Below are 27,795 nucleotides of genomic sequence, written 5' to 3'. Positions count from 1 at the left end.
CTGAATTAGTGTCTCTGAGTAGTGGGCAGTTCATCACACTTAGTAACAGAAGGCAAGGTAACTTAGGTGAGAAACGTATTTAGTTCTTCAGTTTCTTTCAAAAGTAATACCACTGCTAGCAAGACCTCCAGGGGCTGGAGTTGGGGTTGGGATTTTTTTGTGGTTTTGTGTGTGTGTGTGTTCCTATTATTTTTTTTTTTCTGTTTTGTCTGACTTGTTAGGTTTTATCTATATCCTTTCTAGGATGGGTAAGCAGAGGGGATAATATGCCTAGACGAAAGAAAGAGCTAAAGCAGAGAGGGATTCATTTCCTGAGATGTCACTTATCATCTCTTTGGGGTTACATATGGGATTGATATGAAAAATATCTGTATGATTCTAAGGTTTTCAACAAAAAAAGACAATTGGTTTCCTTATTAGATACTCTATTATTACTGCTTGTGTTGTTTTAAGAAATGTCACGTGCACAAAATGACACATTGATTTTCATGCCAACCTTTTTTTGTAAATGCTGATAGAGCTACAAATTCACAAATATGTAGTTTTGTGTTTCAGAGGGCTTAAATAATCTTCCTACACCCATTTCCCAAAGTTATGTCTATTATTCTTGTTTCCATGCGTTTCTTACCAAACTTGTTTGTAATTAATGCTCTAATTCTCTTAAATGTGCAAGTCATCACCTGGAAAACTGCATACTGTAAATCCAAAGAGTCTCATAAAGGAACACCTCTGTTTTTATGTTCAGTTATTAGTTGAAAGGGATTCTGGTTTTCTTGCTGGCTGTAACTTGCACCAAGGAAAAAATAAACAACCAACAACTGAATAATAATGGCAACAGACCTTCCCCACATTTGATATGGAAACACTTCCCTACCATGCTTTGCATCTGGGCATGGAAACAAAAATTGAGAAATGAGGTTTCTTTACCACTGAATGGAAATGCTAGAGAACAGGGAGTGGTTTCAGTTTTTAACACTTGTCTTCAAATAGTTGTATGTTGTACACCACATTGCAGTGGTAAGTGGTGTGTAACTGTGTAAAGGTAACAACATAAAATATACCTAATTACAGCTTAAATTATAAGATGTAGGCCTGTCAGATAAGCTTTGTAGCAGCTGTTGTTCCTCAATCAAGAAAAAACATAAAGCAAAGACATTAAAAACAAAAACATAAGAACAAAAAACTCAACCACTCGCTTTTAAAAATGTGCATATTCTTTCTTATGCTGAATTTGTTCAAGTGAGAAAATAAGAGTTGGTAGATGAAACCTAGTACTAATCAAATATTATTTTCATACGGGACTGATGTGTTGTCCTGGCGCATAAATGTTTTCTGGTTATTATTTCTGTTGTCAGTCAGATTTTGTTTAGTTGATGCATTTGTGGAAAAAAATTGTTTCAGTTGTCCGTAAATGACTTGATGCATCTGACATATTAATTGCTGTTGGATTAAAATTAATTTTAATTTGATGCAGTAAAACCAGCACTTCCTAGCACTGGCTGTTTAGGCACCAGTGGAAGGAGATTCAACTTCTTAAAAGTTTCTTGGAGCTAGGAATATCTTTTCTGCCACTGTTACCTTTCCTTCAGATACAATCCACTCTTAAAATCTGTGTAATTCTAGAAAATCTTTTTCAACTCAGTTACTTTTATTATGTAGGAACAGTTAGAGCTTTTCATTTCCTTGGATGATTTCTGTTTCAGAACTGTCAGAAAATGTGGTTCAGGAATGTAGCGCACCAGATTTCTCCCCCAGTTGCCAGCTGTGAGACATGTTCTCTTTTAAACACTGAGCATCTACTGTCATTTTTGAGCTGCACTACTGCATGTGCCAGTTAGGCTGGGCAGAGTTCCTACCTTTGAAAATGTTTGGTCAGGACCCCATGTAAATAGAACACAAACACAAACAATACATTGCTTACATATCATGCAGTACTATGAGATAAATACATTGATACATATCGTGCAATACTACAACATAACCTTTTCTCTTAAAATATCAGTTTTTACTTTTATCATCCAACAATTATTCAGGAAAAACAAGAAGAAAATGAGCTGCGTGCCCTCCCACCCCCTTCTTCTGCACAGTTGGCTGCTCTGAGTTTTACACTCATTGAGGCAGCAAATGAACAAGGCATATCAGATGATGACTTCAGAATTCGTCAAGAAATTGTAAACGAGATGGAGAAAATTATTCAACAGCCCTTACCAGGTATCCATAGTATCCTCCGTTTTCTCTAGGTGAAAATTGTTCTTTTTATTAATGGTGAATTAATACATTTGAGGTTAAAGTATCTTTATATCATATGATAATATATATAGGCGTTTTAGTACTGACTGGCACTTGATTTTAAAAAAAAGCTAACAAATCTACAAGAGGAAGAAAATATGATTGCTCTTATCTTTGCTTCTTTCTGGTGTGTGTTTATTGAAGCTATTGATCCTCTTTAACATCATGATTTTTGATGAAGACTGGAAATTTCCAGAGCATCAAATACTTCCTTCCAGGTCATGTTTAAAGCCTTAGCCATGGAGGATCTCCCTCAGGCTGTAGTGCTACAAATCTTTCCACCTATATCTAACTTAGCCGTTAGGTATACTTGTCTGTGGCTTCTAATGTGACTTTTTTTTCAAGTGCACTTAATTATGCTAGCATGAATGATGCAGGGGGTTAGGAGGGAAAAAATGAGAAGATGTGTATCTTTTTTTCTACCAGTCCCTAAGTAAGTTATTTGTGGTATCTTTCAGACTCTTTCTCCCCCCCCTTCCCCCCCCAGCCCAAATCTACGCTTTAAAAAAAAAAAATAAAATAAATTGCATTTTGCATATTGCAAAACTTTTTGCATGTTGCAAAATAAATAAAAAATAGACCTCAGTGGTTTTGGTAAGCAAACAGGATATTTTCAGTATTTAATTGTGATCTGAAATATCTACAGGTACTAATCAGTAACTGTTAATTAAAACAAGTCATTCAGGTCAACAAAGGTTATTGTTTAACAAGTATTTCTTCTTCTGTATATTTATAACTAGTGGGCAGTAAATGGAAGGAGGTGCACTGAGAGGTCAACTGGTGCTTCCAAAAGTCCCTTGAATTCTAGAGTTCTCTTAAAAAGGTCAAAATACTACATTTACTTAACTATATGTAAATATCATACCTCATCTGCCCTTTCTTGATCAAATGCTTTATGTTGATTAAAAAAAATAATAATTAAAAAACAGTCTGGGTAAGTAAAGCGTTTAGCCACATTTATGTTTTCAGTGGGTCAATAAAGTTCTTTAAAATTGTCTGGATAAGTTAAGTTTTTTCTCCTTCAGATATGCAATGTGTTACTTTAGTAGAACATGTTAATTCAAATCTAATTAATAGTACTGTTGGAAAATAAAGTAACCTAAATGTTCATATAGACAAAATAAACTGTGACACTTGCTTCTTTGCGTTGATTTCCTATCATCTTCTGTAGTGCAATTGATACTGGAAACTTGAGAGCTGATTTTTGGAGCTGCCATAATGTTGACATTATATGATCAATGGTTTGCTTTTCAGTGAATCTCAGTGGAACAAAGTAATAATGGCATTGACTGACAGGGAAAAGTTTTCCAACTTTTTATTTAATCTGTATTAAAACTGGATTGATTTTAGAAATACCTTACTTTTTCCACTTTGCTTTGTAAAAATACTGTAGTGAGAAGGATATTTTCTTTTTCTTTCTTTCTTTGCTGTAGGATGATCAGACTTAGTTTTAGGAGCTGCATTTAATATAGTTTTAAACATAAGAAAGCTCAATAGAAGTAGGGTTTGTAGGGTAGAACTTGGCTAAATGTGTTTGCTTTGTGGTATTGCCATATGTGACTCTAGTACAGACTTCTCTTCTGACACACTATTGGGTTTTCCTCTGATAGTATTTTAATATAAGAGAAAGCAAAGGAAATGATCGGTATTTTTTGTAAATAATCGTGAAGATGACTGTACTGGTGTCATTCAGTTGGCTGAATTGTTTGGAGTGATGAGCTGATGTGGACTGGTGTGTCTGTAGCAGTGAGTGGCAACTTATTTCCCCTTTCAAAGCCTACAGTGTTTTAATGAATGTGTTTTCAAAAGTTGTAAATTAGGAAAAAAAAAATAATGTATGGTGATGTTCTGACATGATTTTCTCATGGTTGAAGTCATGATAGAGCTATGCAAAAATTTCTACTGCTATGAAAATCTATAGGAAGCAGTTACAAGGTATTGTTTATTTATATATTTACTATACACAGATTCATTCTGAGAGAACTGGTTTCCACACAGTGGAAAATAGACAAATGTTTCTTTGAAGCTGTATATTTGTAAGGTTTATTTTCTTTTATGAATTATTTTATGGTGGTTCTCTCTCAAAGTATTCGATCAGAACGCAAATAAGAGCAATATGAAAAAATGCAAGAAAAAGTCTCTTTGCTGTGAGGCTGGTTGAAGATTAGAGCAAGTTGCTTAGAGAGGTTGTAAAATTTCCTTTCTTGGAGATACTTCAAACCCAACTAGACACAGTCCTGGGCATCCTGCTCAGGGTGACAGTGTGTGAGCAGGAGGCTGAACTAGGGGGCCTCCGGACGTCCCTTTTTACTTCAGCCATTGTGTGGTGAGAATCCCTGTGAAGGGTTCTGAGATCCCTCCTCACTGCCCTGAATGATTTGGAAGGGGTTGAGAATAGTCTTAATTTTCAGATGGCATAAATACGTCAGAGCCTTAATATATATACATTACAGGAAAGTTTTTATCTATGTAAATTGCTTCATGAAGTGGGATAAATTATTGTTTATGGAGTTGAATGACATTTTTTGTATCATTACTGAATGGCTGCTTTCTAATTAGTTTAGACTAGGTCTGTTGTATATCATTGCAGGTAAGGAACTGTATTAACTACAAAAATACTATTAAATGAGTACTCTGGCTTGAATTATATCGAAGTTATGTTTTATATGCTTGTTTCATAGTGAATTGTGGATAGGAACTTGGTAATGTCATTGGCAGAGTTTGTAGTTTGTATAAAAATATTTGACAGAAGTGTATGAGGCAACGAAGAACTTTATAACTGGCTAACTGCTCCTGTAAAATCACATTATTAACAAAAAAAAGTAATTAAAGTCTTGTACTGAGATGGTGACACTTACTGTAAGTTTATAGTTTCATTAAAGACTAAATCTACAAGCTGCATTGCAAAATTATTTCAAAATAATTTGAAAAATGTTAGACTTCTGGTAATTTTACTATTTGAATTATTAGTTTTCCTGTGATGCTGTGCTATAGAAATGACTAGACATCACAGGAATGAGAAAGTGGTTCAATATTTATTAATCTGGGAGTACCACTTGGGAGTTAGAGTATCGACATTATTTTTTTTTTTTTTTTGTACCTAATAATTATAAATAATTTTCTCTGTCTTCCAGACTGTTCACTGAGGATGTATGGCTCCTGTTTAACTCGATTCGCTTTTAAAACCAGCGATGTTAACATTGATATAAAATTCCCCCCTAAGGTGAGCAAATATCTTGTTTTAACTTAAACTTTTAATGTTGTTACTGTATGGTATATAAAACATTGTCACTAATTGTGCAACCTAAATAGTTTGAAATCAAGTGTAAAACTAGGTTAGTCTGCATAATATGAACTGTTCTAATTTGGTCATTTTAGATGAGTCAACCAGACGTTCTGATACAGGTGCTTGAAATCTTGAAGAACAGTGGTGAGTCTTAGATTCATCTTATTCCTATTTAATTAAAATTCCAATTGCTATTCACTTGTTTAATGCTTAATTTTTTAGTAAACTTTATTGAAAAAAGTATTTTCAACCAAATTATCTGAATTGTTTTTATGAATGTGATTTTTATGACCATCAGTGCTTGTGTAAGTGCAGCAGGAGGATGGCCATCCAGGTAGTCCAGCCATTTTGGACTGTCAGAATTAGAAGTAATAGTTTTTGACTTGGTATCTCAAACATTTTCACTTTATAGGAGAAATTCCAAGCAGTAAACTCGGCAGCCACTTTCCACTTGTATATAAACATCAGTGGGAACTATTACAGGACTTCTGGAACTTTGTTCTGTCAGGAAGTTATCTAGCCGCTTGTCTTGAGCCAGGTGACACAAGTAACATTGCATTTTTGATCCTTTAGACAATTTATAATAGATCAGATCCACAAGCATTTCTGAAACTGTCCTGGTGGTTTATCAAGAGATTCTACTTTGTGTTTTTTAAATCTTGAAAGGATAGAACAGGTTCTAAAGGAGATGCCAGCTCAGATTCCTGGCAGGGATTTTTCTTCTTTTTGTCCTACTGACTGTATGATACTTGAAAGGAGTAAAAGTAACCAGAACATAATGCTTAGTGGTTAGAAATGCAACACTTAATTTGAGTTTTTCTGTAAATGTTTGGTATAAATGTAATGTTACATTTTAAAGACACAATTGGGAAAACTATGACAACTTCTATCTCTAATGTTTTTTTCTCCTTGCTTAGCTGTCTATTCAGATGTGGAGTCAGATTTTCATGCCAAAGTTCCTGTTGTCTTTTGCAAAGATATTAAAAGGTACGTGTCATTGGAAAGGATTTTAATGAGATTTCACCTTCTACTATGCTTGTTCCTATCAGCTGCTTGTGTGCACTCTTGACGAGAAGCGTTAAGTAACTTTCACGTCAAAAGGGAATTGCTCATAACAAAAATAAAATCTAGAAAGAAAACTTAGCTATGTTCATGTGCCTGGACTAGACAAGATACATAGATCTCATTGGTTGTAGGAGTCTGAAAATACAATTTCTACTTGTAGTTAAGGGAAATGCAACTGAATGGGTCTCAGTTTATTTTAAATATTTGAATCAATATTTAAATATTAAGATTAAAGTTTATTTGAATAAAATTAATATTTTAAATTTAATATTTAAATTTTACATTTTAAAGTCAAAAATAATATTTAATATTTAAAGTTCCTGCCATTAGATTAATCCAACTGTTTGAAGAGATTTTATAAGATTCACATTGCCAGTAAAGACATGTCACATGTCAGTCTCGTAAATTCCTAAGCAGTAGCAACCTACAAAATGAAATGTAGTTGTTGAATGATGTTCACGTTGTTTTGACTGACTAGAAGCATATGATTGAAACTCTAGGGAATTAAATGCAACAAGGATGGGCGTATCTTTTTCTGTGTTTGTAGATGATACAAATGCCTTGTAAGTATTAAGAGAATCGAAATAATTATTTCGAGAAGCAAAACAAAAAGGGTTTAGACAAGCTATTCTGTGGACTTACCAACTCTTACATGAAGCTGACCTGGTTTTATATGTTTATTTAGTGCATGGAAGATGTATGTGGAGTTTGAGTTGTGTAAGATTGCACAATTAAGTGATGGCAGAACTTAGAGCAAATTCTTCTGTCTTTTTAGCTTTACTGTAATGACATTTCTTATTTTTACATGTAATTAACTTCTGTAAGTTCCAGATTCAACTGAGTTAATAGTAAAGAAAATTACACTATATTCTTTAGCTTTTGTTTAAAAGATCAGGATCTTTCATAGGGAGACACCTTAATGAATGTTTTTAGTATGGTGGAAAAGATTCTACCACCTCCCCCTCCCCAGGAAATTTTTTGGGTACTCGAGGAGATGACTGTTTTTTGTTTGTTTTTCTGTCTTGCATTTGTAATTACAGTGGTTTGACATGTAAAGTAAGTGCTAGAAATGATGTGGCTTGCCTTACAACTGATCTTCTGGCTGCACTTGGTAAACTGGAGCCTGTCCTCATCCCCTTGGTTTTGGCTTTCCGCTACTGGGCTAGAGTAAGTTTATAAACATCGAGGATATTTAAATATGTTTATTTCCTCTCTTTAAGTACTGTGTACAGTGTAATGTATAATATACAGCCAAATGTATTTGTAGAAAAGAACATTATACCACTAGTTCACCTCTCTTACCTCAACAGGTCAGAATGAGACTGAAGATTTTGTTGTGAAATTATATATGTTTCTGGAGCTCCCACTATTCTGTTGGCAAGCTGGTGTTCTGGTTTCTTAAAAATGGTTAATTTTCCTTAAAAACCAGCTCAGCAGAACAAACGGGTCTTGCAAACACCCTGCTGTTGACATAGCATTGAAGAAAGGTACATTTGCTCAAAAAGAGGCTGTTGCCATATCCAGCTGTACTTCTTATAGATGTCAGTGGAGATCAGAGGAATCAAGTTAGTGTTCCCAGTCAGCGTTTAACTGCCATGAAATTGAATACTGAAATTGCTGTCAGGCCATATTTAAAATGTCTTGGCTTTATCAGAAAAACTACTTTTTTTAATGCTGTAGTTGTTGTATGATTTAGCAGGGTGTGTTTACAAAAATATCTGCTTTATAATATTTAAAGAAACAGCAATAGAAACTACAAAGAAAAACTATTTGACATCTGATACATATATTACATGTCTCGTGAGTTCCCATGGGAAAAAGATCAATATCAAATTACAACCAGATGCATAGTATCTCCATACACGAGATACCTACTGCACAATAGCAAGTACCTGGCAGTTGACTGGAATTGTAGATAGGAACATAAGTGTGCCTTACAATCACAAAATATGAAGAAACTAAGGAAGGTAATAGAAAATAAATTAGTGTAACTAAGATTGTATGAGTTATTCTAACTTGCATTTCCTTTATACATGGCCTGACTGATCTGTGCTTTTAATGTAGCTAATACCACAAGAAAAGTGGTGTGTTGTTTTATGGTCTAGATCACAGACGAACAATTTACGACTACTTTACCATTTTCTCTCTCAATTTCTAAAACAAAATGAAATACATTATTGACTGTGGTTTTTGAGATTAAAGGGTTTTCCATTTGGCTTTAGTATTTATCTCACATAATTTCTTAAATATTTGTGCTTTTATGATATATTATAAATTGAAGTGCTGATATTATACCAGAAAAGTAATGATTTTATTCTTTTATAGCTCTGCCACATTGACTGTCAGGCTGAAGGTGGAATTCCTTCATATTCCTTTGCCTTAATGGTGATATTTTTTCTTCAACAAAGAAAACCACCTATTTTACCATCCTATTTGGGTAATTGGGTAAGTGTTTTGATAATACAGTAACCCTACTGTTAACATTGAAATAATCTCAGTAATTTCTGTAAGGTCATAAAATATGCAGAACCAGTTTGCTTAAGAAATTTGTAAATAGAACATACTGTTATGTAGTCCTCATAGAGGTGATGTCTGAAGACAGCTGCTATAGCCTGTGCAGTTGTACCAAGCTATATTTTGGAGGAAGGGGAAATACTTTGTTCTTTAAATGTACATCAGTTATTCTTGAGGGGGATAAATATTACAAATGTCATTGTTACTTTTGGTGAAAACATTTGGTTGTATGTGTTAGATACAGTCATGTTTCAGAACTACTCTAATTGTTGTTAGATTGAAGGCTTTGATTCAAAGAAGCCAGACGACCACCAACTGAAAGGTATAGAAGAAGAGGAGTTTGTACGGTGGGAGTACAAACCATCAACAAACGGTTCAGCAAAAAACTCAGTTGGAGCAGAAGGTAAAACTAAAGTTGAACAACAAAAAGGTGGTGGTAAGAAGGTAACCAGCTCAGAAGTGGACAGCCAAAATAATGCAAAGGAGAAACACGGTAATGTAAGTCAATGGTTTTATTTCGCTGAAATCATATTGTGTCCTAGTCCTATTTTTGATCTTTAAACATTAATACTGGATGGAACTAGGAAAAAAAAAAAAAAAAGAATATGTATTTGTTAGTGCAGCTGAGTGTTCTTATCTGTCTATTTCAGTCACTCTTAGCATTCAAAACCCCTCACCAAGTTTCACTGGGGCAACTGTGGTTAGAACTGTTGAAGTTTTACACACTGGAATTTGCTTTGGAGGAATATGTCATCAGCATACGGGTACAAGAACTCTTAACCAGAGAGAACAAGAACTGGCCTAAAAGGCGAATAGCCATTGAAGGTAGGATAATACCTTTTTCTAGTTCTGTAGTCATTATGCAGCATTATCTTTATATACCCTGTACTTAATAGGTCTGACACAGCATATCTGGACAATAAATTAAATTATATTGGAGAGGAAAGTTTTTTGTTTATTTTTCTTTTTGGTATATTTTGTCACCTGTTTAGACTGTTTACAGACCAATTTTCTCTATAGTGCTAATGTTTGCAGTCCTAGTCCTTGAAAAACAGCGTGTAAACTTTTCTCACTGTTTCTTACCATTCTGTTCTTATCTCCATCTATTTCATTTAATTCTGTAAACCATTATTTTTGTAAACTGTTACTTTTTTTTCCTTTTTGATAATTCTGGTATTATCAATTTTTGGCATCTCTACAGGCATTTCCAAAACCACCATGTATTTTGAGTGCTGCCAGCTATCAGTTTTTCTCTGATACTGATGCAGGCTGAGCAGAGAGGTAAACTGGAGCAAACCACTAAAGTAACCCCCACCCCTTTCCCTGTTGGTAGTATTTCCATGCTGTGAAACTGAATAGCCTGTCATAAACTGTGCTTTGTGGTCTGAATACCCTGCTAAGGGAAATGCTTTTGTGGCGAGAAGACCATGTGAATTTGATGGTAATACGTAACCTGAGTTATGTATGTTGGGGAGAGAAACACAAAGAAAGAAAAGTGTTTTGCCTGTTACTTCTTTATAACTGGAAGACGTCTTTATTTCTGTTCCTCAGCTCAGAAAAATATGTAAACGATACTTAACAGGGAAAGTCACAGAGCAATGCATGGCATTCTGAATTGGCCTTAAGAATACAAGAATTGGGGATGTGAGGAAGGCTAAGAAACCATTTAAGGTGATATTTTTATAAAAGCATGAGTAATGAATTTTGGACACAGTCAATATAGATATGTTGATGAATTGTGTTTCCTGTAACACGTAGGAGGTGAGAGAGGGGGTGAGGATAAATAGGTTAAAGAGAACATACAGGTAAAGAACAAGTTACTAAAGGAATATTGAAGGACCAGTCAGCAAAGTTTTACTTTCTCCTTACTTTTCCTTCTTGTTCAGGTAATGAATTGTTGAGGCACATGTTGAGTAGAGGGTGTTGAAATCACTCACGGCTTTCTTTTCCCAATTCTTTTTTTCCCAATTCTTTTCTTTGATCAGTTTTAGCTAGAAAGTTTTAAAGCTAGACTAGTATGTAGTCAGTGTGTGGGAAACTAAAACCTGTAAGATGAAAGGACAAATTCTTGAGAAAGAAGGAGGAAGCTATTTTTAAAGAAAGATTGCATTCTGCTTCTGTTTCCTGTGTTTTTTGTGTGTGCAGTAGTGTTGTTGTTTTCCTTGTCTTTGTTTTTTTAATGTAAAATTTGTAACTGAAATTATGAAGTGAGTAACAGAATCTCAGTTTGATGCTGTCTTCCAAGGGAAACTTAGAGCAACTATGTAAGTGCTCTTTTTACTTGGAAAAAATGTTTGATCTAGAAATTGCTAGGAAGAACTAAGAATGAAACCTGGTGAGATTGGTTCACATCATACTTATAACCGTAATATTACCCTTAGATAAATTAATTTTATACTGGAAATGCAAATCCTTCTTTAATGAAGAAAAAAAGTGCAGGCAGACTTACAAAGGCAAAATATATGTACATTTATTTTCATTTCTAGCTTAGAAGTTCACCGTGATATAGTGGCATGTACCTGTGTTTTTTCTTTTAAAAATAACACTATTTAGGGTAGTTTATGTTAGCTGGCCATTAGTGGCCACATGTTGTTTTGTGTGGAGGAAATCCAAGAAGCCTTATGGGTCCTACATTGTCTAAGTGTAACCAAATATGGTTCTGGATTATGTTATAAGAATCTTTCATTTTGAACTACTGTATCATAACTTAAGTGTTTCAACTACTTTAGTCTGGATTAGCTATTTGAAATGCAGCAATGAAAGATTGCTAATGAAATTATTATTTTTCTTCCTAGATCCCTTTGCACTAAAGAGGAATGTTGCACGAAGTCTAAATAGCCAGATGGTATTTGAGTACATCCTGGAGCGATTTAGGACAGCGTATAAATATTTTGCATGTCCACAAAGTAAAGATGGGATTAAATCCAAGCCAGACACCAGGAAAAAGGAAAAAGGGAAAATTAATAAGAAATCCACAAGATCTGAAGAATCTGTAGCCAACTGTTGCCTTCCACACGGGAAAAAAGTTGTAGATAAACAAAATACAGGAGGTGGATGTAACATACTGGAGAACGATCTTGAATGTAATGAAATGGTAGAATGTGTAGCCAAAAAATATACTTCTAAGAACAGAGACTCTTTGCTACTTTCAACGTTGGACTCTAGTTATGATGAAGACAAAGAAGCAGCTTTATCCCTTATTTCTAACGAGTGCTGTGAATTAAAGCAAAAATCACTTAAAGAGAGGGATGATCTAGAGATTTCAGAAGTTTGTCTAACTGAAGGTGAGCTAAGCCACCATTGTAACTGCAGTGAACATCAGTCGTATGACACAAATTCTAGTAATGAATTTTCTGATGCTGAAAGTAGACAGAATTTGGTAACAGAGTCTTCTCAGAATCAGTGCACTGGCACACCAGCTACCTCGCACAACTGCAAAGCAATGGTGGAAAATCACGATCTCAAAGATGAAGGCAGACTCTCTACAGAAGAAATGCATTATGTGTTTGATAAGTTTATTTTGACTTCAGGAAAGGTAAGTGGCTTATTTAAGCCTTGCTGGTATGAGTGGGCTGATACTTTCAAATAACTAAAATTAAGGGTGGATGGGTAATGGGATTTTCTATCTATTGTTCCAGTGTGTTATGAATGGGAGCTCTGGCATTTTTAGAGTACCTGTTAACTCTGGACTGAAAAACGCGGAACGTGTATGCCATTTGTATTAGGCAGTCTGTTGCCCCCATATTATGCACAGCTTTTTTGATTTCCACGTCTACTTTCTTGTAGAATTTCCAGGTGCTCTTATGCACTGTGAGAAATAAATGCAGCCTGTTGAAATGTACTCATGTTCTTTGTAGATGCTCTGTTGCTGTTCAGATGTTAAATATTCTTGGTTGTGTGACTTCAATGCAAATGTTGGATCTGTTGAACAATTTTTAAAGTAAAATGGTGTTTGTGCTCTTTTCTTTTTTGAAAGCCTCCAACTATAGTATGCAGCATCTGCAAACGGGATGGACATTCCAAAAATGACTGCCCAGAGGATTTTAAGAAAATTGATCTAAAACCACTACCACCATTGACAGACAGATTTCGAGAAATACTTGATATAGTGTGTAAGAGATGTTTTGGTAAGTTGCTGAAGTGTGATATATGATCTGGAAAAAAAAAATAAAAGTTACAAGGTTGAACTGCTTATTCTAGTACATTTGATGGGAAGAAATTGTTAGGTAAGTTACTAAGAAGTTACTGGTGTTCCCAGAAAATTAGTCTCCGGGCAGAACTAGATCTTGTGTTTGTCAATTTGTACGTCATCTTGTGGGAAAATCCCCTTTTGGGTGCAGTGTTTGCCAAAAGATCAGACATCTGAAAGAAAATCCTAGCAACTTTAATGACATCATAAAAAGAAAGAAAAACATTTTAATTGATATTCAAGGAGAGCAAATGTTTGTTTTAAAAAATGTATTTAATCCGATTCTTTTAATTAGCTGAAAAGATTTTTGAGGTAGCAGAATGTCACGTTGATTGTCTTCTAACTTGTTTTTACTTAGATGAATTATCTCCTCCTTTATCTGAGCAACAAAACAGAGAACAAATTCTGGCAAGCTTGGAAAGATTTATTCGAAAAGAGTATAATGGTATGTACCTGTAGGTAGTGATTCTTGATATTGCTTTCTCCACTGAAGTTGTCCGGAGCGTGAAGTTTTAAGTCGTCTCATCAATGCTCATTTTCCTTGTTCAAAGCAGTGGCATCTGGTTTTAACTCTGCGTGTAAGCCTATCTTGTAGGCTTCTAAAGTGAACATCCATCCTGTGCTATTCCATGGGAGAGTCCCCAGAGTGTAGGAAAAGCTGCAAGAGTGATAATGCAGATACAGGACTATTGCAGTCAGGAAAAAAAAAAAAAAAAGACCGAACGGGTCCTGGCCAGCCGGGTTTCATGTTACCTGAGCTGTGGGCCAAGTACCTTAGTTGCCAAGTCACCAGTATTTGAGTGTCTTGGAAATCTTAGTTTATACCTTCACATCCCTTTTATAAAATAGGAAGAAGCATCATACTGCAATGATGGAATCAAGGCATGGAGGTGAGAAGTGGCCTTTTTGGAGATGTTATAAAATAGTGCTAGAGGCAGGTACCAAACACAGGTCTCCTGAATTCCAGTCCATTGCTTTACACAGAAGGCCATTCATTTTGCTGTAGCTGGCCAGTGATCAAGGAACCGTGAATTACACTTCTGTCCGTTGGCTGTGCCCTCCATTTATTGGCAGCAGCTGACGATTGAGACCTGTTACAGAGCCTTGAAAGGCTTTTAAGATTTCAGATTCCATTAAAGGTTTAGGATTCCAGTAGAGCAGCAAAATGTTATTTTAAGAAGAAATTGCTTTCTCTTGGCTACATAACTTCTTTTCCTTTACAAGAATGGAAATGCATTATAATATATTTTGTTTCAAATGAAAATGTGTATTGTATATAAAACCATTATGAAATACTGTTCTGTGAAGTATTATTATTCTTACATTGTTCAAGAAGATAAAAGCAATGTTATGGCTATAGAAATTTATGAGGACAAATTTACATAGTTAAGGGAAAAATATACAATATAGATCCAGTAATATTTTTGGTTAAATTTATATTTTAAGTGCCTTAAAATAGCTCTGCTTTGTCTGTGGGGTTAAGTTTTACTGGTGTCTGGGTTTGCACGTTGATTTATTTAAAAAAGGAAAGTGTGGTTACATATAAAACATCTTACCACACTTAAGGATGGCATTTAAATGGCTAGTGACACTGTATCATACCTCACTCAAAAATTACATGTTTTTTCTTCCTACCTCACTTCCTATAAATCAGTTAAAATACTATGCTTCTTCCATTATCAAATATGAATTGTTAGAAATGATGTTGTGAGCTTGTCTAAAACTCATTTTTATGTGCACCCAGACATCTCAAGTAATTAGTATTCCGTGGTAGGCACTTACTGTTAAACTGCAAAAGAACTCTCTTTTACGTTATTTTATTTTTGGTCTCCTTTTTTATCAGACAAAGCCAGACTTTGCTTGTTTGGCTCTTCAAAAAATGGATTTGGATTTCGGGACAGTGATCTAGATATATGCATGACATTGGAAGGCCATGAAAATGCGGAGGTAAGAACTCTGAAGTTGGTGTTTTACTGTTTAAATTCAAGAACTCTCTAAGGTTTTTCATTCAGTTAGTATTTCTGTATACAGAGCAGGTAGGATTTTGCTGGTAGCACACTGGCTTGTTGTACTCCACACAACTGAAACAAGCTAAGATACAGCTTAATTTACTTAGTGCTCTATAGATAGACGTTCAGAGCACTGTAAACATCCACATAGAGAATATGAGTCACCAGTTTATATAAATGGCTTATAGATTATTTTTTTTTTGTGCATAGACTTTTTCTGTACAAAATACATATTTGATGGTAAGTGTGCTTGTTGGGACAGAATCCATGTTTAAACATCTGAAGCTGTGATATTTATTTTCCCTAGAAATTGAACTGTAAGGAAATAATAGAAGGTCTGGCAAAAGTTCTCAAGAAGCATCCAGGTAGGTGTTTTAAAGTATTGTCTGTTTTATACTTACTTTTACTATATACGTAGTTAATAGAAATGTTTTATGTACTAAAGTGTTGCCTCTCCAGGTTTGAGAAACATCTTGCCTATAACAACAGCCAAAGTGCCTATAGTAAAATTTGAACATAGACGGAGTGGCTTAGAAGGGGATATCAGTTTATACAATACACTGGTAAGCATCTGTTTGTTTGCCTCTGTGTTCAAGAAGGCTTTTAAATTGGTTGCAACTCTTTCAAATAATCATCTGAGGGAATAATTTTGAGACTGGAATTAGAGTGCTTGTGTGTGTTCCTTTTTTCTACATTATTTAAATAATGGCCACACCCTAATCCCAAAGTAGCATGATGGCATATCAGTATCATGATACAGCATTTTTGTGAATGCTTCTGAGAAGCTGTTAGTCAGTGGCCTTTTTGCCATCATGAATAGTACATCTCATCCTAGCTTACACCTAGTACAATGAACTGCACTATTTCTTATGTAACGGGCTCACATTCTCCCATGAAAATTGAATTAGTCGGATTTGATCCAGTTGTGAGTCATCTTACAGACTTAGTTTTTTTGGTGGTGTTTTCCATGGTTATTGTTATTAATGATGTCCTGATTTCACCTTTCAGTTATGTTTGTGCAGGAAATACTGCATGAATATTTTGGAATAGCTATGTGTATTTTTTATCCTCCAATTGTATTGTGCATTTCCTGTGCTTCAACTGCAGACTGCACTATAATAAGCAATAAATTACACTGGAAAACCTGTTTAATTTTTTTTTCAGGCACAGCATAACACAAGAATGCTGGCTACATATGCAGCTATTGATCCTAGAGTGCAGTATCTGGGCTATACAATGAAAGTTTTTGCAAAGGTAATATAAAAAGGTCATATTTATTTGTATGTATGTATTTGTGTTTTCTGATACAGCCACTAAGTTTATCTTTTGCTTAATAGCAACTGTAAAGAAGATAGCAGAATGCTACTGATATGAAGACGCAAACTTTCTTAAGATGACTGTACTCCATCTGATTATGTGTGTCAGAATCAAGTTCTAATCTCAGAATTCAATTGTCCATTTCCATGAAAGACAGTAAGGTTGCCAGCATGTATTTCAGCACATTATAAACCAGAAATATTTTGGCTATTAGAAGGCTTTCTGGTTTTATGTTGGTCTAATTGGATTCTAGGCTTTCCAAATGATTCTTGATTCAAAAGCCTTTTATTTTTCAGGTTTCATAAACCAATTTTTAGTTATGAGATGAGTGTGTTCTTTATTACTGGTGGGGTTATGTTTGCTCACTGTCATAGTTATTACTCTTGCATAATATCATGTAAATTCAGTACTTTATTTAAAATGTATTTTTTCAGCGCTGTGACATTGGTGATGCATCCCGTGGTAGTCTGTCCTCGTATGCCTATATCCTTATGGTTTTGTACTTCCTACAACAGAGAAATCCACCAGTTATTCCAGTTCTTCAGGAGGTAAGTTTATAGAAAAATAGGCTATGAAAATAAATGCACTGCTGCTTCAAGCCAGATGTGAAAAATCTGTGCATTTAGGGTTAGAGGGATGAATGAAATACAGGGCACTTCCTCCCACTTGATTTTAGTGGGTAAAGCTTAACATGAAAGTCACAGCACAATCAGGAATCTGTTAGATTTAAATTCTGCTGCTAAGTTTACTTTGGGTTTTTGGCCTTACGATGATATTTACACGCTGAGCAGGCTTGGACAAAAATTGGCAGGTGAGGGAGGGAAGGGAATTGTAATAACGAGATTGTGCCAGATGCTCATGAGATGCAAGTCTATCAATTACTGTCAATCATTTTTTTAAATGCTCAATTATTCATCTATAAGAGAGAGTTCATTTTCTGTTTTGATAAGGTAAGGGGAAAAAAGGGTAACGATTGCTTTGGTACAACTTTAAAGGTACTGTTTTGCATGTGCCAGGAAACTTTATTTAAGAAAATAACATTCTGTACCTTCCTTGGGTAAGTGGGGGAATATACTTAGTTAGCTATCTGCCTCTCCCTGGATATGCTGTAACTGTTGAGCACTTCTGGAAAATTACCACTCTTGGACTTTTTACTTGTCTGCTTGCAAGAAGAAAATTGGTTTAAACAGAGCAGTTGAGATTCTGACTTTCTTGGTGATACTTCAGTAGTGGTTGGGGGTTGTTATTTTATTGCTACCTCTGAGAGTACATTTAAATAACAGTGGAATTTCCCGTTGGCTTTGCTAAAGACAATGTAATAGAAATCTCATAAAGTCTACTTAGAGATTTTGCAGGCAAAAGGGATGTTGGAATCTTGATAAAGTAATTTAGTCATGTTTTCTTAGTTGTAAGGAACAAATAAAAATAAAATGTCCAAGGACTTTGAGAGAGGTATAGCAATAATACAAAAAGAGTTGCAAGTGCTTTAGCAATTGGAAATACTGCCCATATAAGAAGTAAAAGCTAAAATTAAAAGATTTCTATTTTTGTGCAATTTCTTAACAACTGCAGGTCTTCTATGGTGACTTTGAATTAGAGTGGTAACTGTGTCCCTTTCTATTTTGGCAGATATTTGATGGAAAACAGATTCCACAGAGAATGGTGGATGGATGGAATGCCTTTTTCTTCGATGACATGGAAGAATTGGTAATACTCTAATTCCAGAAGAGTAACTAAAGCTTAAGGCTTGTTTTTATGAGAAAGTGATAAATTTTTAACAGTGTATTTCACAAAGGAGTAGTTAAAATTCCGTATCTGTATTACTGCAGCTTCCCACATTAATTGTTTTGCTGAAATGAGGGTCTGCCTTTTATACACATGTAAAAATAGATGTAATGATAAATAATAACATCAGCCTGATCCAGGACTGCTTTTAACTATAGTGACTTGTTAATTTCACCTTACTGCGACCAAGTGCAACTGTCCGTGATGGACAAACTTATAATTAGAGAGGTGATTTGAGAGAAGGAAAAGTGCTTTTTTAATACTGTACCTGTATAAATTGTCTTCAATTGCATGTAGAAGAAGCGTCTGCCTTCTCTTGGAAAGAACACAGAATCACTTGGAGAACTCTGGCTAGGGTTGCTGCGGTTCTACACTGAAGAATTTGACTTCAAGGAATATGTGATCAGCATCCGGCAGAAGAAGCTGTTAACTACGTTTGAGAAACAGTGGACGTCCAAATGTATTGCTATCGAAGGTACTTGCTGAATTTTGGTTCCATTAATGAAGGAGTGATGTATGCTGTTGTTCTGGGATGTGTTCTCATTGTTGCACAGGATCTTTATGTAAGCAAACTACCATCGATGTTTAAAAATAATAATAAAAAAAAATTGCAAGTCCTACAGCTCACAAAGTGAGATTAGACTCCAAACTTTTAAATATACATCTTTAACGTGCTGTTAATAAAAATTAGGTTAATAAAAGTTATGTTGCATTACATTTTTTCCAACTCAAGTTTGTTCTTCCCCCCTTCTTTACATAGATCCTTTTGACTTGAATCATAATCTTGGTGCTGGAGTCTCTAGGAAAAGTAAGCTATTAATTTATTCTAATCATTAACAGCTACTGTTTTCTAAAGTGTTGTGCCTTTTCTGTTTCCTAATAATTTTATCTTTCTTCAATAGTGACCAATTTCATAATGAAGGCATTTATCAATGGGAGGAAATTATTTGGTACTCCATTCTACCCAACTGTTGGAAGAGAAGCTGTAAGTTTTTATAGTTTTTAGTGTTTTTTTTACCTTCCTCTGACCACTAAAATGATGCATCCAGAGTAAATCTCTTGTATGTATTTATCAATTTTATCAATTTTATGCATTGCCTCCATAAAATGTACAGCTTAGTATTGGATTTCTGTGGTATAAAATTCACAGGAGTAGTTGGGTGGCTGATGGGTATCCGTGGCAGTTTGGCGAGAAGTAAGCTTATTTTGGTGTTTTGTTTTGTGTTCTTTTTATTGTATGGCATTAAGTATTGCAGAAAACAGCAAAATCAGCTTTAAAACCCAGAAACAGCTTTAAGAGCTTTTGTAGCTATTTATGTAGCTAAAAAAACAGGCTCACAAGATGTGAGAGGCTCACAAGAAGGAAGAGGCAAGCTTTCTATTATTCTTTCATTTCTCAGTCTTTTGAAGTGATTGGTTTACACATTGTATCTGTCTGATGTGTTTTAATAGGAATACTTTTTTGACTCGAAAGTGCTGACAGATGGGGAATTGGCACCCAATGACAGATGTTGTCGTGTCTGTGGAAAAATTGGTCACTACATGAAAGATTGTCCAAAGAGAAGGAGGTAAGTAATGCATAAAGCTAACATTTTAAAAATTAAAATCTGAGATTGATCTGTTCTTCACAGAAAATGCTGCCACAGCTCAGCCACACAGACTCTCTCTCAAATTGTATGTACAGCTCACAAAATGGTACTAATATTCAATAATCCTACAACCCTCATGTTGAAGAAGACCTTTGCCTCTTGTCTTGGTTTCTAATCATTAATACTTTTCTGGTATTCCTGAAGTTCTTATATGTTGGTACAGCTGTTGGTTATGTAACAGTTCCCTTTGCACAATCTTAACAACTCAACGGACGTTTTTTGTTGTGGATTTTGTAATAGTGCTAATAAAAAAATATCATTCAGGTTGAAGAAAAAAGAGAACGAGAAAGATGATGAAAAAGAAGTGAAAGAAGAAGATAGAGAAACGAGAGAGAAGAGGTGTTTCATCTGTGGAGATGTGGGTCATGTTAGAAGAGATTGTCCTGAATTCAAACAAACCCGACAGAGAAATAGTAGTGTGCCAGGTAAGGAAAGTTGGTGTTCTTAGTATCGTCTGAAAGTTCTGACATTCCTTCTTTCTAGGTTTGTCTTCAGACCTGGTAATTAACTTTTGAACTGCAACTAATCCTTTCAGTCATTGCAAATACTGCTTTTAGATTAAGTGGTGCTTTTCTTCAAGAGAAGTAATACCTATTGAATTATAGTCTTTGTATGGGTGGTAAAAACGTACTCAGCAGTAAGTATAGCCTTCAGAGTCTTGAATTATTTGACTTCAACTCTCAATGGGTGCATTTAGAAGTAGTAATCATAGTAATAATTGAATGCATTTCCTTTTCTAAGTGTTTCTTAAATGTTAGCTAACCCTCTATCATCTGTGAGAGGTAAGTAAATGTATTTTCACAAAACAACAGTGGTCTTAAGTATCACTTCTAAAAGCATGCAGATCCATTAAGGAACTAGATCCAGTTTTGAAATCACTTTTAGTATTTAAAGACAAATCTAACTGCAAACCCATTCAAATTATGTCCTTCAGGGTCCATGGTACTTGAAAAAGTAGGGAAAGACATGATAAATGAATTGTGGAGAGAATCTTGCTGCTTTTCTGTATTCTGATATCCCCTTTTTTCCGCTTTGCCTGAAAGTTTCTGCTGTTGCTAATGCTGTTTGAAATCCCGCTACTCACAGCAATAGTGTGGAAACCTGTGTAAAGGAGCACTCCCACCTGTTAGCAAAGTGAACCTTGTTCATGCTAGGATTTGTATTACACAGAATTAGATTTTGGCTTTAGCTGGTGTCAGCTGTTACCAGTAGATGAAAAGTTTTCCCCTTAAAGGGAGGAGAGGTTAAAGTCATTTACCTACACTGTGTCACATGACTCCCAGTTCTGTGTTCATACTGTAATCCATAACCTTGTGTTTTTTATTTAATTTTTTCTTGTTCCTTGACTAGGCACCCAGTTGGTCCGAAGCATGGTAAATTCACAGCTAGTGGCTGTAAGCCAGCAGCAAGTGGAACGACCCTTGCGTACTAGACAGTCATCAGAATGTGTAAGTTCCAATTAGCTACAGTATCAAAGTAAGTAGCTTTAGCAAATCAGCAACCCTGGGCTGTGCCAGGAATAGGTTTGCCCAGATTTTTTGAACAGATTCTGGACTTTATAATGACAGCATTGCACTTTACATAGCCAGTTAATGAAACTTTGATTTATAACACAGTGTCTCTTTAAGACTGTTCATGATCTTTCAATAGTCACATTTCATAGGAGAACTCAATTCTGAAAGGTCAGCTTCACTATTTGTCAAATTGAAGTTAGGGTGGCTTTTGAAGTCTTGTGCTTAGTTATTCTGGCAACATTCTGTAGTTACTAAGGGAAGTAAAGCTCAGCTTATTGTTAAATGCTAGAGATCTAGGTTTGTGACTATCGTGATTCTCTGTAGTTTAAAAAAAGAGCTGTCTGAGGGGACTGCCATGAACAGACCAGGAACATGGATGAATCACTCCTCAATTCAGATGTTATACAGGGAAAGAGTCTGCCAGCACAAACTAGAAGCACAAACAGGACAGTGGGAGAATGTTTGGTAGTTTTCTCAGAATTTGTTGAAGTGTATATAGAACCAGATAAGATGTGTTTAACTTGCTCCAAAGTGTGATAGATAGCGGAGGGTATTTGAGTAAATACAGCTGTTAACATTTAATGTTACAGAAGTATAGAATACAGTGGAAACTTACTAATTTTAAGCTAGTAGCATGAGAAAGTTGTGCCTGCACATGAAGCTGGCAAGTAAGCAAATGTAGTAATTGGGGCTGCTGCTTCCTGATGCTCTTTGTTCAGTTTACTACTTTAGGTGTAAAGTATTTCATAACTGATGAGTCATTTATTGGAGTGTTTGCTCCAGTAACAGACCTTATAACATCATTTTTACTATAATAATACACTGTTAAGGAGGGACTGATACAGTCCTAACCTAAGTGAAGGAGTATCTTTGGAGCCTTCTGTTTCTGCTTGAGAAATTGAAGCTGGACGTGTGGGTACACACGTAGGCACATCAGATGCAGTAGGTCCAGTGTATGTGCAGAGTCTTGTGTCATCTGGATGTCTTGGACACTGTGCATGTGTTACATGGCTGTCATTTGGCTGGCACTTCTTGGAGAATGTGTGCTGAGGGTTGTTTGAGGATAGGAAGTGGGAATGTCAGTGGAGCAAGAGGAAAAGAAAATAGAAAATAGGGCTGCAGAAGCAGACATAGAGGCTGGAGCCTAGCTTTCCTCCTCTCCTGCTGCTAGCATGTCCAATACATGGTTGTGATAATTTAATGTTTGCAAGAAGGCTCTTCCTTGTTTGATAGAAAGATATAGGAGGCAGTACAACAGAAACAGGTGGAATAGCAGCAGGGAGCAATCCTAGCTTCTGGGCTTCAGCTTTGCTTAGGCAAAGACACAGCATGCTGCTCAACATAACGCTGTGAAAGGCTGGCATTAGGAAGTCCTGTAGACCTACTGGTTACTGAAGAAAAGTGACTGCCAGTTTAAACAGGAGAGCAGTCATGGGTAGTGACAAGCTGCTGAGACCTTTAACTTCAGATGTTTGACAGCAGCTGACTTGGAGCTTAGCTGTCTGCTGTAGTCTGTGGAGGGAGGCAAGCACCTCTAGGGGAAGATGGAAATCTGAGAATCAGATAACCATCTCTGACCTAGGCAGACATCTCACATTTGGACCTCTCTTTGGAGATACCTTTCTCATTCCATCACCGTCTTATCTGAGTGCTTAAAAACAAATTACATTAATACTGGTAATAAATTTCGGCAGATAAGCTGGGGTACGTCTTTCCCTGCCAACTGAGTTCTTGAAGTGCTTCTCTGTTTAGTTGTAACACCAAACAGATGAAGTAGGCTTATGCCTGTTCCTGTTGCTGGTGAAAGGGAAGACTTTGTAAGAGCTCTGTAAGTGCTGTAATACCGACTGTTTCTGTTCCTTCAGCCATGACATGACATCAGGATACAGAGATTGAAACTGATCCTTAGGAGGTTCAATTTCTTGTTTAACAGGTTATATAACAGCTAAAGAAATATTTGAAACTTGTTTTAGAATCACTTACAAAAGTATCTGTAGTAATAAGAACAACTCTGTTCAAAGTAAGTTACCTCTTTAATGAGATTCTGGGCTGTAAATAAACAGGGTAGGGAAGGCACTGATGAAAAAATCAGAAACAGATGTGTGAGGAGTCTAATGAAGAGCTTGTGGCTAATGTTTGCGTAAAATGATGATTTTGGTGGTGGGATGGTGCCATGTTGGCAGGCCAAATAATCTGTTGGGGAAAAAGAATGTCAGCTGAACTGCTTTTATTTAAACCAGCGGGATCTTGGACTTAGTAGTTGGGGTGTTGCTGGGGAGTGCTCTGCCTTTTTTTATAAATAAACTAATAAGTTGGTTGCTTATTAAAGAAAAAACACCATTAAATAGCTAGTGAACTAATCAGAAATACATACTTTTTTTTCCCCTCCAGTCTGATTCGCATCAATCATCTTATTCTCCACAACCTCAACAATTTACACAGAATTCCTCTCAGCCAGCCTCCATTAACCAGACTCAGCCACAACCAATATCCCAGTCTAAGCACGTTCCACAACCACAGCAGGGTGCGCAGCCACCCCATCAGGTCCAGCTGCCTTTGTTTAACTTTCCCCAATCTCCCCCAGGTCAGTATTCCACCTTGCATAACCTGGGACTACTTCAGATGCACCATCACCACCAAATTCAGCTTCCTAACACTTCATGGCCTATTCACGGGCCCGTTATTCACTCTGCACCGGGTAACCCTCCTCATTCTACAAATGTTCCATTTTCTATGAGATCTGGCAGCAGCACCACCACAAATAACCAGAGCAGTGTAAGCTTGAATGATCCCAGTATCATCTTTGCACAGCCTGCTGCCAGGCCCATGGGAATCCCCAGCACTTCTCATGAGGGACACTGGCACAATCCTGTGACTCCAAACTCACTGGTGAACAATGGCACTGTGGGGAATTCAGGTAATTCTTCTCTGTTGTATCAAACCTCTCACACTTTGTGTACAAATGTTAAGTGTTACAGAAACAGCTAACTCTTCCAATTTGTTTTACGTAAAAAAACATGCTTAAGAAACAAAGTCATTACCTTCATTGTCTTAATTTCCTATAATTTTTATAGGGAAAAAAAAATATGCAAGTTGAATCTTTGTAAAATTTTATGCATAGTCCTATCTGCCATTAATGGCTTTTGCAACACATGAGAAAACATGCATTCAACTGAGCAATGCTTGAATAATTGTTTGAGTCTAAAGTATGTTTCTGCGAGCATGCTTACAAATGCAGTTTCCGTTTATGTTGTTACATAGATTATTAGATGAATGCCGAGATTGCAGCTACGATGTTAACACCGGCAGAATTATGGTTGTGCAAGCTGAGTATTGTCCCCCTGTATTTACTGCAGTATACGTGGTGTTATGCAGTTGTTCATCTTACAGTTTATCCTGCCTCACTTCCTTAATCTTGACATTATTTCCTGAGAATACATTGTAAATGTTTGCCCTGCAACAAGTGGGCAACAGTCTTTTGCCTCGTAAGAATAAAGCCAAGTACACCTGTATGTTTGAAGCTCAGGAAAAAAAGTATATAGTAATTAAAGCCCACAGTTTTCTAAGCAACTTGAAATGTGGCAGCCCTTGAACTTAAACTGTTATCTTTTAAAGCATAATAGTGGTCTTTTGATTTATTTTAACTCCTCCTCTGTTCAAATATATATGATGGATAAATACGTACATATATATGTGTGTGTGTGTGTATATATACATACACACTTATATAACATGCTGATGCAGTTGTTCATCAGGAGATGGAAATTGGGGAAATGTCCTGCACAGCCTTTCTCTGCACTAACAGAGTAATTGGCAGCAACAGTGGATTTTCAGCTGTGAATCAACAGCAGTGAATGAGATACACTACACCAGTGAGTTTTTCACACATTTGTTGAAGTGCAGGAGATGCATGATTTTGTTTTTGAAGCTTTGTGGAGAGTGTATTTTAGAGGGTACAGGAACTGCTGCCAGTGTGCTGAGCTTTCAGCGTGCTTTGTCCCTAACCATCCATCGCTTATGACCTTAATTCTCTGTGCAGGGACCTCTGTGCTCCATGACCAGTCCAACCCTGATATTTTCTCAAGTACCTTCTTCCAAGCCAACCATTCTTACTTGGGCAGCTGCCTTCTTGCACACTAGCTCTTTCAATCCTAATTTCTCCTCCATTCTCCTTCTTCCCTTAACCAGTCCCATTTTTCATCATGTAGTCCAGTCAGTCTCTGTCTTCAGTCTTTTTCCTTCTGCTCTGTTTCATTATGTTTGCTTCCACTGCTGTCTTGCCTGCACAGAAGGTTTTTCAGATTTCTTGTGCTGTCAGTCTCAGTACCTTTTTCCCCCTTCACTCAGCTCCATCTATTTCCAATTCTTACTGCACTCCTTTTCCTAGTACTCAGTCCTGCTATTTTTTCTTGTATTTTAATCAGCTTTGTTGCCTTTATGGCTTAGATGCCATTAAGGTGGGGTCACTGGGTAGGCACACAGTAAAGATGAGCTGTCTGCTCTGTTTGAAGCCTGCTTTTTCATACTTGCTTGGGACAAATTGTTAACACTAAGTTCGTGGAAAACTGCTTTGGCTCACGTAACCTTGAATTGGAATGAGAAACTTTATTTTCAGTAGATAATCAGATCAGGAGTAGGATCATTAGAACTTGCAGACAGATGACCTTTTTATTTTTACTCCAAAGCCATTCTTCATGTTTTATTGTATAAAAGTTACAATTTTGAAACCTGTAGCTTGCTTTTATTTATTTAAAGTTGTCTAAAAGTTTTCTGATGAATCTGAAGGGGAACTGACTTACTGTTAGTTACTTTTTTTTTAATGTACATTGATTGTATTTCTAAATTAGCAGGCATTGCTTTGTCTTACAAAACTGAGGGCTATGAGTAAAAAGAGCAGAGTTAATAATACAGCATTTGGCGTAAGCTGTTGTGTGTCCTGCCTCCTTGGATGCTTGATTTCTCATGCTAATTTCTGCAGTGATATTAGATTTGTAAATGGAATAGCTTACAGTTTGTGTACTTATTTCACATGTTCTTAATATTTTCTCTCTAAAAATGAAATTTAAGTTTTAAGATCATCCAGTGATCTGCATATTGAGTTTCTTAAGCATACAGGTATTAGTGGAATTCCAGTGTATAGCTTCTGGGAGTTATTTTTTGCAGGATAATAGCTGTCATGTCACACGTCAGTGATAGTGAAGATTTGTGTGGGCTCAGATGTTAGTAACATTGTTCAGAACTTGTATTTTTTGTCATGAGAATGACAAAGTCTAATTTATTTTTGTGTGGAATTGTAGGTCTTGATTCCACCACATTATTGATTCATCCTGTGTCTTCCCCTCCAATAAATTCCATTACAGTGAATAACGAATTAATTTAGGTGGTAATTTTTATTATGTATATTAAAAAAAATAAAAAATAGTAGCACGTCAGACTAATCACATTAAGTCCCCTGCAAACTGTTATTTGAGATGTAAATTGTATTTGTGACTTACTGTTTAATTATTTCAACTTGCAATGTGCTTTTCCCTTTCAATTGAAAAATAGATCAGGGTTTCCAAGGACAGTTTGGTAAAATGAACCCTCCTTCTGTCCCTTGGGACCATGGGACCCCTACCCATTTTCCTCTCCTCCGAGGAGCGTGGCCTTACAATATGCCTCAGAACTACATGCAGCAGGGAAATGCCAGCTATCCACCGAACAAACCTTTCTACCCTCAAGGTACTAGAACTAGTATATGAATCAACAGCTCATGCAACATGTCTCTTTACTGTCTCAAAGGCTTTAAAAGCCAAGGATCATGTTTCACTTGCCTAGGCTCCCTGGAACCATAGCGAATCCAAGAGTCAAATCAGCACTTCGGCTTCCTGTATGGATGGATGCAAATCTTTGTGGGAGGGAAGGGGCTAAATCCTTCTAAATTCAGAGTCAGCTTGCATTCTGTTGCACTTCCAGCCTTTTTCCTCTTCCGCTGCTGGTGTCTCACTGTAGAGTCACCCGTGCTTCGCTAGAGGTTAAGATGATTTGCCCATGAATGTTAAGAATTTGAAGAAAATTTTGTGCCAATTCATTTTATTTGACTTCTGTACATTGCTTGTGGAATGCCTTACAGACGTGAAAGCTTACAACTTACAAGACCATAGAATAATTGAGGTTGGAAGGAGCCTCTGGAGGTTAT

General features: G+C 36.1%; 1 protein-coding gene across 5 annotated transcripts in view; it reads left to right on the top strand.

Moving 5' to 3' along the window:
- TUT4 (terminal uridylyl transferase 4) overlaps window positions 1–27,795 on the top strand; it is a 44,015-nt gene that overhangs the window by 14,859 nt on the left and 1,361 nt on the right. For 4 of the 5 annotated variants that reach the window (XM_035332886.1, XM_035332884.1, XM_035332883.1 and 1 more), the window contains 25 exons: window positions 2,034–2,211; window positions 5,424–5,512; window positions 5,668–5,719; window positions 6,493–6,562; window positions 7,681–7,807; window positions 8,966–9,085; window positions 9,431–9,652; window positions 9,805–9,979; window positions 11,950–12,689; window positions 13,131–13,281; window positions 13,702–13,788; window positions 15,187–15,290; window positions 15,660–15,717; window positions 15,812–15,915; window positions 16,517–16,606; window positions 17,104–17,217; window positions 18,299–18,376; window positions 18,752–18,929; window positions 19,215–19,262; window positions 19,357–19,439; window positions 19,907–20,022; window positions 20,368–20,528; window positions 21,454–21,551; window positions 24,009–24,534; window positions 27,165–27,338. In XM_035332886.1, the coding sequence (XP_035188777.1) occupies window positions 2,034–2,211; window positions 5,424–5,512; window positions 5,668–5,719; window positions 6,493–6,562; window positions 7,681–7,807; window positions 8,966–9,085; window positions 9,431–9,652; window positions 9,805–9,979; window positions 11,950–12,689; window positions 13,131–13,281; window positions 13,702–13,788; window positions 15,187–15,290; window positions 15,660–15,717; window positions 15,812–15,915; window positions 16,517–16,606; window positions 17,104–17,217; window positions 18,299–18,376; window positions 18,752–18,929; window positions 19,215–19,262; window positions 19,357–19,439; window positions 19,907–20,022; window positions 20,368–20,528; window positions 21,454–21,551; window positions 24,009–24,534; window positions 27,165–27,338 (3,943 nt within the window). The remainder of the gene's footprint in view (window positions 1–2,033; window positions 2,212–5,423; window positions 5,513–5,667; window positions 5,720–6,492; window positions 6,563–7,680; window positions 7,808–8,965; window positions 9,086–9,430; window positions 9,653–9,804; window positions 9,980–11,949; window positions 12,690–13,130; window positions 13,282–13,701; window positions 13,789–15,186; window positions 15,291–15,659; window positions 15,718–15,811; window positions 15,916–16,516; window positions 16,607–17,103; window positions 17,218–18,298; window positions 18,377–18,751; window positions 18,930–19,214; window positions 19,263–19,356; window positions 19,440–19,906; window positions 20,023–20,367; window positions 20,529–21,453; window positions 21,552–24,008; window positions 24,535–27,164; window positions 27,339–27,795) is intronic. The other variant, XM_035332887.1, reaches the window with a different exon arrangement.

The sequence above is a fragment of the Oxyura jamaicensis genome, chromosome 8 (assembly GCF_011077185.1).
Source record: "Oxyura jamaicensis isolate SHBP4307 breed ruddy duck chromosome 8, BPBGC_Ojam_1.0, whole genome shotgun sequence".
NCBI lineage: Eukaryota > Metazoa > Chordata > Aves > Anseriformes > Anatidae > Oxyura > Oxyura jamaicensis.
The sequence above is the reverse complement of the archived record's forward strand: the minus strand, read 5'-3'. Positions and strand labels throughout refer to the sequence as shown.